The sequence below is a fragment of the Haliaeetus albicilla genome, chromosome 3, assembly GCF_947461875.1.
Source record: "Haliaeetus albicilla chromosome 3, bHalAlb1.1, whole genome shotgun sequence".
Classification (NCBI taxonomy): Eukaryota; Metazoa; Chordata; class Aves; order Accipitriformes; family Accipitridae; genus Haliaeetus; species Haliaeetus albicilla.
The window spans coordinates 15,177,781-15,196,348 of NC_091485.1; the positions used below are offsets into that span (position 1 = coordinate 15,177,781).

Below are 18,568 nucleotides of genomic sequence, written 5' to 3' on the forward strand. Positions count from 1 at the left end.
CTACTGCTGGTTTCTGATTTTGATTGTAGAACTGGCATCAGTAGCTCATTAGAAATTAAGAACTTTACTGTTCCAACTTATTTAATAGCTATGCATCCATGTTTCCCTGTCTCAGCCAAAAAGGGGTAAACCCATTTTTTTAGAAACTCAACAAAATTGTGTGGTATGTGCTAATACATTTGGAAAACATTAGTTCAGGGGCTAAATATAATTCCATATTTTGCCTATTCAGGAAGGGTGAAGAGGTCACTCTTGAAGTATTTTCTCATTTGAAAGTTGATTTTCTTGGTGACAAGAGCAGCCCTGGGGAAAGTTCATCTCCATAAAATTTTAGGCCTCCTTTTCATCTGCAATTTATTTTGTCACTTCTTACTATAAGCAGAGGAAGAAGATTGTGTTTGTACGCAGAGCTTCAGCAAACCAAGTGGGACCTGGGAACCCATCTCTGCTGTAGAGCTAGGTTAGCTTTGAAGTTTTGAAAATCTGCTAAGGTCATTAATTATTTCTGATGGAGAGCATTGCTTCCTAAGGGTAGCTACTTTGAAGGTAGCTCTGTTACCAACAGTCTGAACAGTCTGAGCTTGTCCTGACCTTGTGGTACCTGGGAGCACATGGAAAATGTCTCTGTGCTGGGATGGCTGAGGGTAGGTGTGACTCCCTGCGTTTGTTGCTCGGCAGTGTGTGCACTTGCCTGCGGCAGCTGATGTAACCCTCTTTTTGTATAAAACCAGCTCTAGTAGTACTTAACCTCTGCTAAGCTCTAAGCCTCAACAGAGATGCAGAAACATGCTAAGCCAGAAGAGTGTTTCAATGCATTTTATTTTACTGTGCTGAATTTTGCCTGTCTGAAGTTGCAGAACTGATATTGAAGTATGAATATTCAGTTTTCTTTGTATATGGTTTTAAACCAGGAGGAATGCATGAGATTCATGTGTAGTCCAGAGTGAAACTCTGGAATCTTGTGTAAAATTATAAATCTGGCACTGGTGAAACTTGCAGTGAACAGTAATTAAAATGCTGTAGATACTGACTTTAAAAATGAATAAAGTAGCTGAAAACAAGTACAGCTATCTAAGCAGCTTTCCTCTGAAGAAACAAAACCAGCTAATCCTATCGGAGACCAAAAGAACAAAACCACCACCACCAAAAAAAATTGAAGCAGATAGGACAGGAATCAAAAAGTAGGAAGTCTGAAAAATCTCTACCCAAAAGAATGGGGACTAAACTTTTACATAACATTTATTTTTGACTTTTAATTGCTTGTAGCAAGGGCAGGAGGGGGAAAGAATGAAAAAAGAGTACACTGTTATTTTATTATCCCTCCAAAGAGAATTTCTTAAAACTTCAACAATTTCCCTGCTGCAAAATTTGAGTTTAGTTGCTTGATCCTTTAACTCTTGGGAAGTTGGTTTGCACACTTTTATACCTCTAGATTTCTGAGATTTGCTTTCCAAGAAAAATATTGAAAAATTAGTTTTTTTAAAAATGTGAAAGCTTACATTTTTTTCTCCTTTAAATGTCTAATAGACCTAAAGCAGATAGAAATACGTATAACTGCAAAATATGATGAGGTAACATCCTGCTAAAAGAGATGCAGGGAGGATACCAAACACAGAGCACTTTTTTACTTAGCAGAGGCAAATGCACCTACTGTGAGTGCTGTCACCTCCTCCTACTTTCTGTCCAAGAGGCAAGATGACATGGCCATGGCAAGGGCAAGGCAGATAGCAGTGGCAGTGGCCAGAATGAGCAGTGGGCAAGGGAAATCTATTTTTATCAGATGCAACAATAATTTTTTTTTTTAGCATTTCTGAAATATTCACACATGGTGTGTCACCTTGAGCTGTGCGTGTGTGGGAGTGAAGGTGTGTGGGCGTGCTTTTTTCCCCATAGAAGTATTTCTCAGAGCGGGAGGTTCTCATCCTGCACGTACCAGGCTGAAAGCAAAGAAACTGTGTTCAGAAAGGTGCTAAATAAAGAAAGTGGTTGAACAGAGGAGAGGGAGGATGAAAGAGCTATGCTGATGCTGGTGTCAAAATAAAATGGGACAATTGCTTGAAACAAAAGCCTGGAACAGTTTAGTGTACTTGGAAGATTTAATTAGAACTACGTAGGCCCGAGTGTCCACTGCTTGTGCCTTACATAATCATTTAAGTTGTACAAGGCATCATGTGGTAAGAAGCGGAGAGATTTACATCTTTCATCAAGAGTGAAAATAGTTGAATGTTGCTGCATACTGTCAAGTAAACTACACATGCAAAGCAAAAAAATAAAGTGTGTCATGAAGTGTGTTTGAAAATGGTTATGATAGAATGTTCAGTGGCCAAGAATCTCAAAACTGTTTCTATTTTGATTTGGCTGCTTGTACATAGTTCTCACTAGTAACATACGATTTATTATTTGTATACCAGCAAACTATACAAATATATCAAGATTTGTACCTGGAAATTCTTCACTGAATTTGCAAGGCAACCTTAGCTTTGTAATGTACCTATTAGAGTATACTACACTCTGCTGTAGTATTATATCTTATCGGGAAATTGGGATATATTGTTTGGCAAATATAACACACAAAGTTAACTAATAAATTATAAGGCAAGGGATTTTCATGATTTTGGTGGAAAAAGTTTTATCTGTTCACAGTTCACCATATGTGTAATGTACTTTTTTCTAGCAAATGTACAGCAGAGCGGCAGGGAAAGAAGGCTGGTTGTTATATAGCCCTGGTTGGCTGCCCTTTGGGTCTGATGAGAATCCTCTGGAAGGTGGGAGGTAGCATCATCATACACATACTTTCCCTAATATGCACGTTTAGATAGGAGAAACACCTGGAATTCAGGGTGGCATTGGCATGAAATGAATAGGACAGCGAGGATGGACCCAGGAGCAGATGGGGAGACCTCAAGGCTCTTAAGGAGAACGTGGGGAGCAGTTGGGCTTGCTCATAGCAGAAGACAGCAAAGACTGCACAATGAAGAAGACAAGAGTTCTTGAGGAAGAATGTGTGGTTTATTGTGAAGCAGGCAGTTGCTGGAAGCTAGTGGTCTGAAAAGTGGGACAGGAGGAAAGGAACGGAACTCTAAGCATATAATGTGCAAGTGAGAGAATTGATTTCAGTCACCTTTTCATTTACCCCTCTTCCCTAGCAGATCTGAATCTCAATCTGCAGATCTGAATCTGCTAGGTATAAAAAAATTATCTGTTCTAATGTAGTGACTTTTGAGGGACTGCACTTCAAGGAATATATTTTGCAAGTGTAGAGTCCCATCATAGTAGTCATTCAGTCTAATTTGAATAATACTTAGGCTCCCATGAGTCAATTCTTGCTGGAACTAGCATGATATCTTAAATGATTATCCAGCCTTGGCAGTCATCTTCAGTAACAGAAATTTAGCTGTCTTTGGCAAGCTGTTCAAGGAGTTAATTACCTTCACTGTGTTGTACCTTCTGTTTAGTGAATTTATCTCTCTTCTGTCCTTGTCTGTCATTAACTTTCTGTCTCCTTGATTGCGGTCTACATGGATCTTCAAGTTCTTAATTTTATTTTTTTTTTTTAGGTAAATTCATTAGACACAGTTCCTTTTGTCTTTCAGCATTTCAGTGTTTTAATCATACTTCTGGTCTCCAAAGACAGAAGGAATGTAATTTTTCTGTGCTGTGGTCCACTGATAAAAAATTGCAGCCTAGACATTTTCATTCACCATTTCACAGAGACTGCACAAGTCTCAGAAGGCACAGACTTCCACAATGAAGTTTCCATCCCGTCAACATGAATAGAATCACGTATTCCTAGATTTAGGGTAGTATACTTGCCCATGCGAAATCCTGCTACTCTTTGCACCTAGCTTAGGAGGTGAGCTAGGCCACCCTGTATTAATGATTTCTCCAGTACCTATGACTTTGACAGCCCTGGCACTACCAGCATCCAAAGCAATACAGTTTACCATCATTTTTTGCTCTAGATTTTCGATAAAAATGTTATATCAAGGAGGATCTAAATCTAGCTCAGTCCTACAGTGTATTCAGTTCCACCCAACATGCTACTGCAACCATCCCATGAATCTGGCTACAGCTTCATTTTAATTTTATTTTTTTTTATACACAGATTTTGATGCATTTAATGACTGTCATTTTTCCTATGCAATTTTAATTTTCTGTCTCTGCTTCCAGTGGTTGCCATAGATAGAGGCAAACACATTAAAAATATATAGTAGTGACATTTCTTGACTTAAAGACTTCTAATAAAAAGAGAAACTCATTGAAGGGCTTGAAAGATCAGTCCTTCTACAGTGTAGGAAAAACAGACTGATAATCTTTTTCAACATTGAAGTCTTCAAAAAGACGACAATGCTAGTCCTAACTTATAAGATATAGGTATTACAAAGCTGACTTTAGAAACAAAGTGGCTATTGAATGCTCTGAATATCAGAAACACTGACAATCTTTCTACTGATTTTGTAAATATTTTTTTTCTTAATGTGTAAACAGTGAATTCTATTACTGAAAACAGTAACTCAGAGCAGGGGGATTTCAGTCAAAATTATTTAAGATCTATCTACGGTTTATATGTGGTGGAAGTCTTGAATTTGTCTGGAATTCTCCTTTCATACCACAACCTGACTGACTATCACAGAGGTTTTTCCCAAGTAAAGTATAGGAATGGATAAGAATTTTTTCATTTACATGGTGAGGTTTGTGAATGGGAGAATTGTAGTTCATAGGCTGGAATGTCTTTAAACATAATTTACTAATGCATGTCCTGAGGGTCACATCAAACCATTTTCTTGTAATAATTAGCATGAAAGCAGAACAAGACTATCACAAATTTAATTAGACTGGCCCCATAATTTATGCTGTTGAATATTTGCTGAAACTGTTAATAAAACATGCATTTACTCAAAATGTATAAAAATAGTCTTCTTGCAATGTCATCGCAGCCTCACAGTTCCATAAAGAGTGTTTTGTCTAAATGTGCACAAAAATACAGAGATAGCTATAAATTATAATTTTCAATATTTCAAATGAATATCTTTCTGCTGTAAGTCAATTTCACTCATATTTGCCATGCAGGAATTGTTGATACTAAACTTCCCTTGAATTAATTATAAGCAGGTTTTTTTTGTTTATTTTTGTGTTTTTCAACAGATGCTTTTGAAGTATCTGAGAAACAAAATAATCCCATGTTTACCAAGCCAGGAAGAAACGTTGCTTTTACTTGCCCTTATAAAATTGGAGATTCAGTGCAGCAAGTGATGTGGGAAAGGATTAAAGCAGATCGGGTCGATATTGTTGTTCTGTGCAACTCGTCAGGAAAGCGAAGCTTTGGTTCCGATTTCAAAGAGCGTACACTGGTGGATTGCTCTGATCAGGCAAACTCCATGATTGTCATTCAAAACTTTACAGCCTCTGACTTTGCAACGTACCGCTGCGTAGCTACTGGAAGAAACAAAACCTATGTGATGAGTTTTACTGTGGTTGGTAAGTAAAGGAGGAAGTGGTAAATGATTTCACAACAGGACCTTCTGAGGCATTGACACTTTTACCCATATAAAATAACTCTTCAGTAACAAGACAGGATTTATTTAAATACCAATTCCAGTTAGCAGCATGTAAAAGATGGCAAAGTTAACAGTTAATCTCGTTTCCACAGAAAGCTTGTCTGATCTCATTATAGGACTTCAAACCTGTTTGTGAGAACCTGGTTTGATGTTAGGAAGGAGAGGCTTTGGAAGAGGAGAGACTGCCTGAGTTTGCAGGGAGAGGTAGCACAGTGCACCGCAGGGTCCCGGGGGCAAGACCTACCCTCCAGTGAAGGCAAAGACCACACTCTCAGTTGAAAATGTAAAAATTTGTAAACTGGTGTCTACCTTATTCATGCAAGGAGTTTCTTTAGGGGGAGCTGAGAAGCTCTCTAGGTTTTGGTGTGAACATTGTCACAGTCTGATTATAGTGGGAGCTTAGGTCCCCACATGTAGACACTTAAAATTTCTAAAACTGTGAGCTGAATCCCACCTTTAATGCTATTTTCTGTTATGACTGAAAAATAAAAAAAAAAAACCAACCCTCAGTTTTGGCTCTTCTCTATAGAACGCATTTTGAAGATATGGTTCTTGTACCACACCAGTCCTTCTGTTGCAGCATTCAGTCCAGCTTTTGTGCTACTGCCTTTGCTCCTGGTAATACATGAGAGTGTTAGTAAGCATCTCTTTGGCAGTACTAAGACCTGTAGCATGGGGTATAAAACTTCAGAATATGCTTAATCTGTGATATGGTTAATTGAGAAGTGGAGAATGTGCTTGGGAAAAAAATGCTGACCTGCTTTACTCTGAATACTTGACCACAAAAGTCCACGAAATTGAGCAGAATGTGGAAAGAAAGGAGGCACCAGGACAAAAATTTCTCTCAGCTCTGACAATTTTAAACATTCAAATTTCAAAATGTTGACTATAATCATATAATCAAGCATATCCAAATTGTAGGGCAATAGAAATATTTTCTCTTTACTCCAAGTGCAGTGCTTCTCACACCAGAATGAATAAATACAATAACATTGAGAATTACCAGTCCTACCTACACAAACTACTTTAAAAAAAAAAAAAGTTTAGTTTCCAGGCTTCTTCTGCTCTTGAAACAAATCCTATTTATCATTTTTAGTTCTAACAATGCCAGCATAGTCATGCCTGTTTATTGGAGGAAAAAAGGTATGAAAGCATTGAAGAAGCTGAAGTATGGTATGATTCAGAAAACATCCCCTTGTCTCCCTTTTAAGCCCTCACTCCGTATTATGAAGTGCATTTTGTTGAATTTTCATTAACTGGAGAGGAAGTGAAGTGTCAAGGCTTTCCAATTATTTCTTTTCAACATTTGGAACTGTTTCATAACACACAATTAATATTTCCAGTGAGATATGGAGAAACACCAAGGGGAAAGGAGTGACAGGCCAGGCGTCAGCTCCCACCGCACCCTGTGGCATAGCTAGTGAAGTCTCTCACAAACTCACAAGTGACTTTCTCTGCTCGATGCAACAGCTGTGGCTTATAAAAACCAAGTGGTGACAGAAACTTGCTACGCTATTTTTTGGTGTATGTTCTATCAGTTCAGACACGTCATTTTCTTTGGCTTAGCATTACAGCTAAGCCACGCTCTAGCTTGGATTTGCTACCAACTCTTCCAATGTTTTCAGTCTGTTGGTGTGATTCTGCATGGGTACTGCAAATCTTCTCACCTTGCCCAGTTCCAGAGATGTTTTGAAATACTAACTCTAAGAGCTGGGAGGATAGCTGCACTGTAAATAGTAATCGGGAAAACTCCGTTTAGGTTGAGAGAGAGTAAGAAGAAAGGTAAGAACCCTTTTTTTTCTTGTTTCTTTTCTTTTTTTTTTTTTTTTTTTTGAGAAGCTGTTGTTGAGAAGATCCCAAGAATTTTTGAAGAGGAGGAATCTTGGGTGAAAGGCAGTAGAAATAAGAGCACAGGATTACTTGGAGAAGTGGTAATACTTCCAAAACTGCTGATTCTGAGAGGTGGTACAGTAGAAAGAAGCAGCTTGCTTCTTGTCTGAAGGTGAATGTATTTTTGCATGGAAAACCAGCATGGAATTCCTAGGAAGAAAAAAGGGAGAGAGGAGGGAATAGGTATTCAAGTGTCGGGAAAGCCTGTGCTATTCTTGCAGTTGTATCAATAGAGGTCAGCGTGCCACATTTAACGTTTTCGAACATTGGTGAAAATAAACCCGTGAGATCCATTCAATATTATTAAGTTTGTCCATTCTATCCCACTAAATAGTGTGATTGTTGTTTTTCAGTAACAGGAATTTCCAGCTGAAATGGGACTTCTGCAAATCTTTTTTGACCTCAAAACCTGGAACACATAAAGCAACATATGTATGTAGTATAGCTTTTGTTGGACAACACTTACAGAAACAGAAGGCTGAATATTACATAATTATATAATGTGTTCAAGAGACTTTGGATTAATTTCTGATGTGTTCTTCACCATCTTTCCCCCTCTAAAAATTCTGTTAATATGGAGATCAGTCATGTCACCAGATTCCACATCTGAGCCCATTTCTGATTTTTACTTACCATGCTTTTTCCTTTGATTAGATTACTTTTTTTGAGCACGTTTTTGAAGGAAGGAAGGAGACTTACAATCCATGTACTGTTTTGGTAGATGATTGGGAAAGAAGGGGAGATATCACATGAAAAAACTGAAAAATTAGCAGGGTTGAAAAAGAAATGCTTATTCCACCCTGAAGACCAAGCCATTTTTAGAAAGATTTAATAAGTAGTTTTCTTGCTTTAGCAGAAAGTGGGATAGCAAGCTCTCTTAGACAAAGTAAAATAGAAACATTTTGTGTTGCTTTGTGTTCTCGGTAGATCTGAAAAACTGGTTGGTGGTTGTGTTGTCCCTCAAACAGGGTTCATTTAGCTGGTGTGCAAGCCAATAATACACAGAGTTGAGGTATTTTCAAATTAATTTCATTGATGTGCACAAATGGTTGCCTGTCTCAAGGCAGCACACCCTTGTCTCAAAAATTCCCACATTTATATCCTTAAGTAATACATATTCATTATTATTTCCCTTAATGATTAATTCTTTCTTCTTTGCCTCTCATGTAAATTAGTGCGCAGACTCTGTCTTCTTCTTTGTCTTCTTTTGAGTAGGTGGTATCATATGAGTAGGTGGTCAATGAGTCGGTGGTCATGATCTCCCCCGTGGGAATTACCTTTTACCTACTTCTTCCCTAATCTTGGCTGTTCCAAGCAGTTCTTCAAGGTATATTGACATGACCACAATCCATTACCTTTTCTGACATAAACATAAAGCCTCATTGTCTAGTAGTTAGTTTCTAAACCCTAAATCATGTCTAGTTATTGTTTCCCTATCTTAAATATTAACTGATGCGGGCTGTACACAGGACTTTAGCAGCTCCCTGGTTATTTCAATCATATTATATATATTAATTGATAACAGTTGTATTTAAATGTATGTTTAGGAGTCAGAATTACATTATGGTTTGTACTAGCCCTTTCACCAGCTTGGTCATGCTCCTCTGGACACATTCAAGTACCTTAATATCCTTCTTAAATTGTGGGGCTCAGAACTGCACACAGTACTCAAGTTGAGGCCGTACCAACGCTGAATACAGTGGGATAATCCCTTCTCATGATCGCCTGGTCATGCTGAGGTTGATGCCCCCCAGGATGGGGTTTGCCCTCTTGGCTGCCAGGGCACAAGTCGTGTTGACCCTGCTGCTGAAAAGCACCCCCAGACCCCTTTCTGCGGGGCTGCTCTCCAGCCACTGCTCTCCCAATTTATACTTGTGCCCAGCATTACTCCATCCCAGGTGCAGAATCTGGCGTTTGTTCCCTTCATTCACTAGGTGGGTGACCTTATCGTAGAAGGATATCAATCAAATTAGTTAGACCGGACTTTCCCTTTGTGAACCCATGTTGACTGTACCTTTAAATGTCTTTCAGTAGCACCCAGTATGATCTTCATAGCACCCAGATGAAAAGCGGGGGACTACAGGTCCTGTCACTGAGGGTTACCATACAGTCCTTCTGAGCTGGGAGGAAACAGCGGTACTTCTGTGCTATAGAAAACAGACAGAAGATACGGCTGCAGTGGGGGGTGAGGAGAATCAGGGTAGGAGTGAATTTATCTTCCTTCTTCCTTCATTAATTCATCCAGTATGAACACAAGCTCTCAGACCATGTCTGTGGGTCTCTACTCAACAAACCACCTTTCTCTGGGCATGAATGCATTCATGCTGGATTTCTGCCTTTCAGTTGTGGACTAAACTCTTTCAGTGATGTCCAGTTAGCATACCGTATGGGCCAGTGCCAGTCCAGCAAGGCAAATGACAAGCTACATGAAGATCTTTACAGTGCAGTTAAAATCTTTTTAAAACAAATAACTCTCTGGCCCCTAAGTGCTTCCTCCTCAAAACCAAAGTCAGTGCACTGAAGGTCGAAAAACTTCCCGCAAAAAATTTTCAGAATCTTGAAGAGAAAATGCCAAAGCTACAAAGATGGGGGAGAGAGGGACACATGGTCTAATACTTAACAGAAATTGTACTGATGCTGAAAATACACTTAATAGCTTCCCGTCAGCATATCACCTTTGGTGAGAACACAAGAACTAAAGAGACACATGACAAGTCTCTGACATGTTTCTGCAAAATCTTGAATGTTATGTTAAAGTCAGTAATTACAAAAGGTTTTGTAGAGTTAAAGAAAACAAATGCCTCACAAAGGCTTTGCTCATTTCAAATGAGAAAAGGCAAAAGGGCTTTGAGTTGTTGTGGGTTCTAAAAAAAAAAATCTAATGGTTTTTCTCATCCAAATTTAACTGACAGCTGATAATCTCAGCTCTCAAACTCATTAACTCAGAGATTATTATCTTGACCTGATAAAATTGAAGGTGAAACTTCAGGAAAAGAAAAATGAGGTCTGGAGTGCTTAGACTGAAGGGTGGGGATGCTGCTGAAGCCTAGAACTCTATCCAGATTCACCCATCCTTGATGATAATTGAATACAAGATTTTTAAATTTTTTCTTTGTTGCTTACATGATGTTTTCTCCTTATTTCTGTAAGTATTCACTGGCACAGATAATGTTTTTCTGTGGTGGGTAGCTAAACACTTGGAAAAAAAGACATAATTTTTCCTGAACTTGGACATAGCTATATGCACCATCCTGTCATTTTAAGTACACAGCAGTTGAAAACATGCTGGGAGTAGAGTGATTTCACATGCAGTTATAATACAAAAGGCATCAGTTTTTGGTATCGGGCAGCCTTCTCTATACTGTCACATACCTTCAGCAGTGTAAACTTCTGAGAGAATTTTCTTTCTTTTTTCTTTCCAGTAAAATAACATTGGAATTCAAGGGTGACTCTCTGGTAATCAGTATTTTTTGTTATCCTTTCCAATGAGCACATTAATACTAAAGAGGTGTACCTGTGCAAATCTCAACTGGTATTCAGAATAGCCAGATAAAAAGCCATGAACCTTTTTGATGCAGGAGAGGAAAGCCATCTGGTGATGGCTCAGCAACTGGTCAGCTGGGATTACTGTTGTTAGTGATACTGATTGTTTTCCTTTGCCTATGAACTGAGCATGTAACATTGTCTACCCAGAATGAAAGCTCTTTGGGGCAGCTGTGGTTTCATCTTCGGATGCTATCTTCCTCCGTACAGTGAGCAGAACATTAAAGAGGGACTAGCCTGAAGACAATTTTTTAGTCCCTGTTCACCACCAATTAATTGCTAGTGTTTATCTGAAACACAAGAAACAAGTTTGTGGCCATAAGGTATGACCACCAACTCTTGTAGTAAGTAATACAAGAGGCATTACTCCTTTTCCGTACCTGGGCATCCTCACTTTTTTGTGCTTCTTGCTTTGTTTTACTCCTACATGTTGAGAAATTGAAGAACACGCAGGAAATATTTCTTCTTTGGTAGGTAACTGGGCAGTCACACCCAATGCTTGCCTCATCAAGACATTGCTGACACATAGGGTCATTTGAGACCGCTAGAAGTTGGTAAGATCATCTGGCTAACATGTTTCCTGTAGTAGCTGATACCGCTAGTCACAAATACACTATGTGCAAAAATGTTTATTACATACTATTTGTGTTCACTTGCTTTTTGTGCTATTAGTCTCAAGTCTGCAGTGTGCTAGTGCAGAGATGCAACAGAGGAAGCAGGGCACTGTGGTGGGCTGCAAAAAGCTGACTTGAAGTTCTGTGGTTTAACACTTTTTTTTTTTTTTTAATGCTACCACTAACCAAGTTCAGAATTTCGACAAGAGAAAAATTCTTAGGTGTTTTAAATGCATGATAACTGTACTGAGGACTTGTGTTGTGGACTTCCTGTGAGACTGAGTATATTACCTCTGTTTTTTCCTTCAGCGTTTTTCACCTCAAAAATGATAATAATATCACATTAACTCTCTGCAAACTGGAGCACCATAAGAATACATTGACTTATACCCTGAAGCCATTGTCTTGCCTGTCTCTATCCTTTGATTATTATGTGTTGCTCCTTAGCTTCATTTGAAGATGTGACTCCATTACTGAAGAAGTCAATGCATTTTAAGCAAATTTACTATAAATATAACTTTCCCTGCCTTGTTTGTAATTCTCAAAGAAAGCATTTTTGCTTAGGCTAGGTGGGTTTCCTGACATCCATCATCAAAGCATGTACTAAGTTATAAAAAAAAAGCAATCACAATAAGAAAATTTTTTGTGGAAATATTTTTTGTTAAAAAGTGAACAGGTATCTTTTTGAATTAGAGCAGAAAATAATTGCTACAACTGTGTGCAGTACTGAATAGAAAACCTCTTGAGGGACTGAAATGATCTTCTTGGTACAAAAGTGCTCATTTTCCTGGGCAAAAATACCTTGTTGTCCATGGAAGTATTGCATGATTTTTAGGTATCTCTGTGGGACAACCTCTACAATGCCAAGAACGTTCACTTAGGTAGTCCAAGTGCTTTTATTATCCATATATTGAGTCACTTATGTATGGACTGCTTTCTTGCCAGGGGAGGGAAAGAGATAGGAAAGGACTGTATAAGGCGCCACTATTTTTTTTTGTACTACTGTGGTGTTGTCCTGGTTTCAGCTGGGATAGAGTTAATTTTCTTCCTATTAACTGGTACAGAGCTGTGTTTCGGATTTAGGATGAGAATAATGTTGGTAACACACTGATGTTTCAGTTGTTGCTAAGCAGTGTTGACACTATGTCAAGGACTTTTCAGCTTCTCACCCCACCAGTGAGGAGGCTGGGCGGGCACAAGGAGTTGGGAGGGGACACAGCTGGGACAGCTGACCCCAACTGACCCAAGGGATATTCCAGACCATATGGTGTCATGCTTAGTGTATAAACTAGGGGGAAAGCTGGCTGGGGCTGCTGCTTGGGAACTGGCTGGGCGTCGGTCGGCAGGTGGTAAGCAGTTGCATTGTGCATCACTTTTTTTGTATATTCTAATTCTTTTATTATTATTATTATTATTATTATTATGATTATCATTATTATTATCCCTTCCTTTTCTGTCCTATTAAACTGTCTTTATCTCAACCTATGAGTATTACTTTTTTTCCCCCAATTCTCTCCCCCATCCCCCTGGGTAGGTGGAGTGAGCGAGCAGCTGCGTGATGCTTAGTTGCCATCTGGGGTTAAACCACGACAGTCCTTTTTGGTGCCCAACATAAGGCACGAAGCATTGAGATAATGACAGATCTGACTAGAGCGTGTTAAAACACATTTTGTTACAAGCGTTCATGATTATTAGTTTAATAGTCGCTGGTCACAATGTTGGTTTATTTGCTCGCAGATTTGTTGCGCTTGGTCTCAGAGTTGTGTTATCTAACACCTTACTTGCCGTATTGTGTTCCCTGTTGTGCTGTTTATCATCTCTGGGGGCTGGGTTAGGGTTATCATTTTGTTGTACTTTGTAACACTGGCTTATGATATGATATAATTGCTGGTTGTGAGCCTGATCTGGTATTTGTACTCAGCATTGCCGTCACCTCTGTACTTCGGGAGCCATCTATCGGAAACTATCAATAATGACACCTTTTACCTTTTCTCCTCGGAGAGCCAAACTATGGGGAAGATACATACCTTTCTTTGTCTTCCCCTTCTCCTCCAGGCAAATTACAATAGTTCTTGAGAATTTTTAATATCCTCGGGATGTTCAAACCAGCATGTTCCTATTGCTATGTCTCCTGAACGTGTTTCAGGTCTTGTTTGGGGTTAAACAACTATTTAAGAAGGTCACCCAGAGATCTGCCCCAAGGCTGGACAGTTATGAGTGGCAGGCTGTGTGGGATAGTATGGGCGAGTGCCTAGGACAGTTCCAATGTTTTGGAATTTGACCCCTGAACAAGTGCAGAATCCTGAAAAACTAGTAAAATATTTGGAAAAAGTATGCTGTCATCCTGGCAATTCCAGAGAGATACAAATCCCTGCAATGTGCTAGGGCCTGGCCCATGGCTACTGAGTCCTGTTCAACACTACTCAGTGCCCTCAAGGGAAACAGAAGGTCTCTGGATCTGATGACAAAATGGCAGGCACTGCGGCTACTCCAACCCTGGCGACAAATGCTGCAGTTGAACCAGAGAACCAACCCGTGCCGGTATCAGTCACCCCTATACACAAGAAGAAATATTGGAAGTGGAAGTCAGCTTGTTTAGTAAGGGATGAAGGACCTTCTTCTAAGAGGGAGCAGGAGGAAGAAGTGGACGAGGCAGACTACTCTGAAGCAGGGTCATCACAAGAACAGGAGGAGGAAGAGAGGTGGCTGCTGCTTGGGGAGGAGGAAGAAGAACTCATAAACGAGGTGGTAACCCCCCGATCCCTATCCCTGACTGAGCTGCAAGATATGTGAAAAGATTCAGCCATCGTCCAGGCGAGTACATTGTCACCTGGCTGCTCCAATGTTGGGATGACAGGGCCAGTAGCCTGGAATTAGAGGGTAAGGAAGCCAAAGAGCTGGGATCCCTTTTTAGGGAAGGGGCCATTGACAAAGCAATTGTAAAAGGGACACAGGTCCTCAGCTTCTGGAAGCAACTTCTGTCAGGCATGAAGGAAAGGTATCTCTTCAAGGAAGATGTTATATGTCACCCAGGCAAGTGGACCACCATGGAGAAAGGTATCCAGTACCTGAGGGAATTACCCATGCTGGAGGTGATTTATGATGACCTGGACAGCAAGCAATTGTCCAAAGATCCAGATAAAGTCAGATGCACGTGACCCACGTGGCGGAAGTTTGTACAGAGGGCACCATCATCGTATGCCAACTCATTGGTAGTAATGACCTGGAAAGATGGAGAGGGACAAATGGTGGATGAATTGGTTGGTCATTTCCTGCAATACGAAGAAAATCTCTCTTCCTCCCTCATCTTGGCTGTGAAGAAACTGGTCCAGCAACTCAAAGAGGATAGATCCTACTCCCCACCTACACAGACCAGTATCTCAGCTATTAGGAGTAAGCATTCCTCTGCTCAAGAGAGAGGATATAGTGGGTATACACCACGGGCCACCCCGTGGTTTTACCTGTGTGACCATGGAGAGGACATGAGGAAGCAGGGTGGAAAAGCTACCTCGACCCTAGAGGCATGGGTATGTGAGTTGCAAGGAAAAACAATCACAAAAGGGGGTTCTTCCAGGAAAATTGCTGCTCCAGTCTCCAGTGGGCAGTTCCCCAGACAGAGTAGAAGGGCTGATCTTACTCCTGATCTTGATAAAGGGACTTCTGATTTCTATTTAAAGAAGTGAGTAGTGAATACTCTGACCAGGATTAGAGGGTCCCTGCCTCCAGCCAGGTAGAGGAAAGGGACAACTGAGTTTACTGGACTGTGTGGATTCAATGGCCTGGCACATCAGACCCACAGGAGTACAAGGCTCTAGTGTACACCACTGCACAGAGTAGCTTAGTGCCATCAAGTTACAAAGAGGCAGAACCCATGTGTATTTCTGGAGTGACAGGAGGATCCCAACAGCTAACTGTAGTGGAGGCTGAAGTGAGCCTGACTGGGAATGAGTGGCAGAAACACCTGATTGTGACTGGCCCAGAGGCCCTGTGCATCCTTGTTGTTGTTATTAATAATTTTCCCTTCCTTTTCTGTGCTTTTAAACTGTCTTTATCTCAAGTCATGAATTTTACTTTTTTTTCCCCAATTCTCTCCACCATCCTCCTGGGTGGGGGGGAAGTGAGCGAGTGGCTGCGTGTGGCTTAGTTGCCGGCTGGGGTTAAACCACGACAGCTGTGTTCACTCACCTTTGGTCATCCCAGTCACAACTGTCATAAGAGCTATTTCAGCTTAACAAAGGCATTTTAGAAATGAGGAAATGGTTGTGAGGTCTGAATATTGAGCATGAGCTGTCATGGAATAATGTCTCCATATAATCTTTGATTTTCAACTTAGTTTGTCATAAAAAAGTTCATGCTGGTTTATACAAAATACTAATCATATTTATTACAATTGTATTTTAGCAAGTTGGAATCACAAATGGTTTATTATCTGCATAGCTGGAGGAATTTCTGCTGCTGTCCTACTGTTAGTTTTCCTACTGATTTTCTGCATCACCACTGCTTATCGCAAAAAGTGAGTGACAAACCAATTTGCTTAATATACTGAAGCAGGTAAGTATGAACGTGTTAACACCTCATCCTACTATCCTCTTCAGAACCAATTAAAAAAAAAAGGTAGCTGTGAAAATTGAATTTTCTTGCCAAAATTTTAAACTTGAAAAAACTAATCAGTTTTACAGCCTATGAAAAAAGTGACATATTCTCCCCCCCCCTTTTTTTTCACATTATAAACCCAAATGGCTTTCTCAAGTTCCTTAGCCAGCTAAATGCTTACAGTGGTATTAGCTGAAACTTCATGCCAACGGTGATTTGTCACGAATAATAAACCTTGGCATAGGCTGTTCCTATTTTGTTCATAGAGAAGGACAGGTGACATCTTGAGGTTTTCTACAGCTTCTAGCATTTTTTGTCTTCTGATTTTATGTTCCAAATTTGCTTACAGCGGGATCCAAACTAATAGCTTAAACCATTATCTATGTTTGCTCTATTCCTTGCCAAAGATATGCTAGTTGTCTGATCCAGAATCTCTGCTTCGAATGAAAAGAGAGATGAGCAGAAAAAAATTTTCTTCCCCTACCACAATATATGAGGCAATAATTATTGTATCTGCACGTGAATCAAAGGGCCTTTTTATCTGTGTCCAGGTCTCATGCATGTTACAGTGTGCAAGTCAGAGGAAAGACTACTTGGATTTTTATTGTATACATTAGTTTCAGTGGGAAAGTAAGCAATGCCAGCATTATCTCTTTTATGCTGGGATTTGATATTTTGGACTATGCTATCATGTATGATACTGTTCCCTCCACTGTGTTTCTGACTGAATGTGTGTCATCAGAAAGAAGAGGAAGAGGATCACAGAGGCCTTATCAAAAGCTTTGTACTCTACTCAGACCCTGGTAAGAATAGCTGGAGAGATGGAGTTTACTCATATTTTGAATTTTATATTTCTTAACAGCTTTCTCTTCTGTATCTGCTCATTATATCCCTTGAATCTTATAGTCTAATCTTAAACTATACAGACAGGAAACATTGAATATTTTAAAGTATGATTATCACTGCTCACTGCTTTTTTGATGAATATTCTTTAATGTTTTACAGCTACATTTAGAGACTCAACTGTGTTCCATGTTATTAACAAATCAGCTCTTGATTTGCTAGCTTTTGTAATATTTGTGTATTGTTAATATCTTTTTTCCTCAAGTCACTACTTGTAAAACTGAGGCAAAAAATTGTATCCTCAGATACCCTTTGTCTTTATCTATTTCTTCTAGTTCAGCTTCACTATAATTTGTTGGGACAGGTGTCTCAATGCTTCTCCTTTCTTTTTGTATTGTAACAATCAATGTTTTGGAGCTCTGAGTCTTCCCCATCTCCCCCCTCCTTAATCCTATTCAAGGCCTGAAGTTTAGAAGTGGAAAGATAGGAGCCAACTTCACTGCTTGTGCCTTGTCTCTTCATACCCTAAGTCGGGGTATGAAGTTATGCTGTGCTTAGGGAAATGACCCCATTCTCACAGTGGATGTGAGACTCTGGCCTTTCCACATATCTCCTCTCAGGTGGCACTGCTGTGTGATCCAACGGTGAGCTCCGCTGTTGATATGGGTTTGTAAAGCCCTCTGATCTCCTGCCATTTCCATTTCTCTCATTCTGACTGTTGGGTCTCTGTTCATACCAGAATTAAACTCTTCCTAGGGTGACCATTTGCTTCAGAAACCCCCTTTCCTCCCATGCCAGTTAACCAAAGCACCATCACATTAAGTTGTCTTAATGACATGACTAATTCTTAGCATGGTCAATAACTTTAGAGTAATTCGTGTTTTAAGATTGATGTAGGAGACACTACTTCAGTATCTGAAGTGTGTATGGGAGGGGAAGGGGGCATTCCACTGGTGCTTTACCAGGCATCTGATGTGGGACAGCTGGGAAACATATTCAAAATGCAAATTCTTTTTTCATATGACTTGAACCTGAAATGCATTTGTAGAAAACAAGAAGACAAAAAAAATTTGATTGATGGTTGAATATTTCCCAATAATAAATCAGCATATGAGGAAAATTTGCCGGTTTTCTCCTTTTTCAAAGTTGTAGCTGCTTTGAGAAAAGTCCTTCAACTTTTTTTTTTTTTTAATGTTTTTCTAGCCTGCTAATGGTTATGAAGGATCCAATTTTCATGGCACATGGAACACAGAAAGAAGAGGAGAAGAATCATCACTTGGGCAGACAGAGCCCATTTATGTCAACTGCAGAAGTCTCACACAAACCTAAGAAAAGACTGTAAGATTCCTTCTTAAGAATGAAGTAACCAAAGGGCAGGCATTATATTTGCAGCTTAGACTTTATTTTCTTTGCACTGGTGAGACCTGGAAGGTCAAACTGGCTGCTTTGGCTGGACAGCCAGCCTGGGCCAGGTTACAGCAGGTGTGTCTGTGTTGTGTTGCAGCCTGCAGCATTAATGTATCCTCT

At 39.8% G+C, this 18,568-nt stretch overlaps 1 protein-coding gene across 1 annotated transcript in view; it reads left to right on the forward strand.

Annotated features, from left to right (window-relative positions):
- CD226 (CD226 molecule) overlaps nucleotides 1–18,568 on the forward strand; it is a 46,464-nt gene that overhangs the window by 23,240 nt on the left and 4,656 nt on the right. Inside the window, exons 3-6 of the mRNA XM_069778883.1 lie at nucleotides 5,146–5,478; nucleotides 16,007–16,118; nucleotides 16,941–17,001; nucleotides 18,245–18,379. Coding sequence (XP_069634984.1) covers nucleotides 5,146–5,478; nucleotides 16,007–16,118; nucleotides 16,941–17,001; nucleotides 18,245–18,370 — 632 coding nt within the window. The 3' untranslated portion in view covers nucleotides 18,371–18,379. The remainder of the gene's footprint in view (nucleotides 1–5,145; nucleotides 5,479–16,006; nucleotides 16,119–16,940; nucleotides 17,002–18,244; nucleotides 18,380–18,568) is intronic.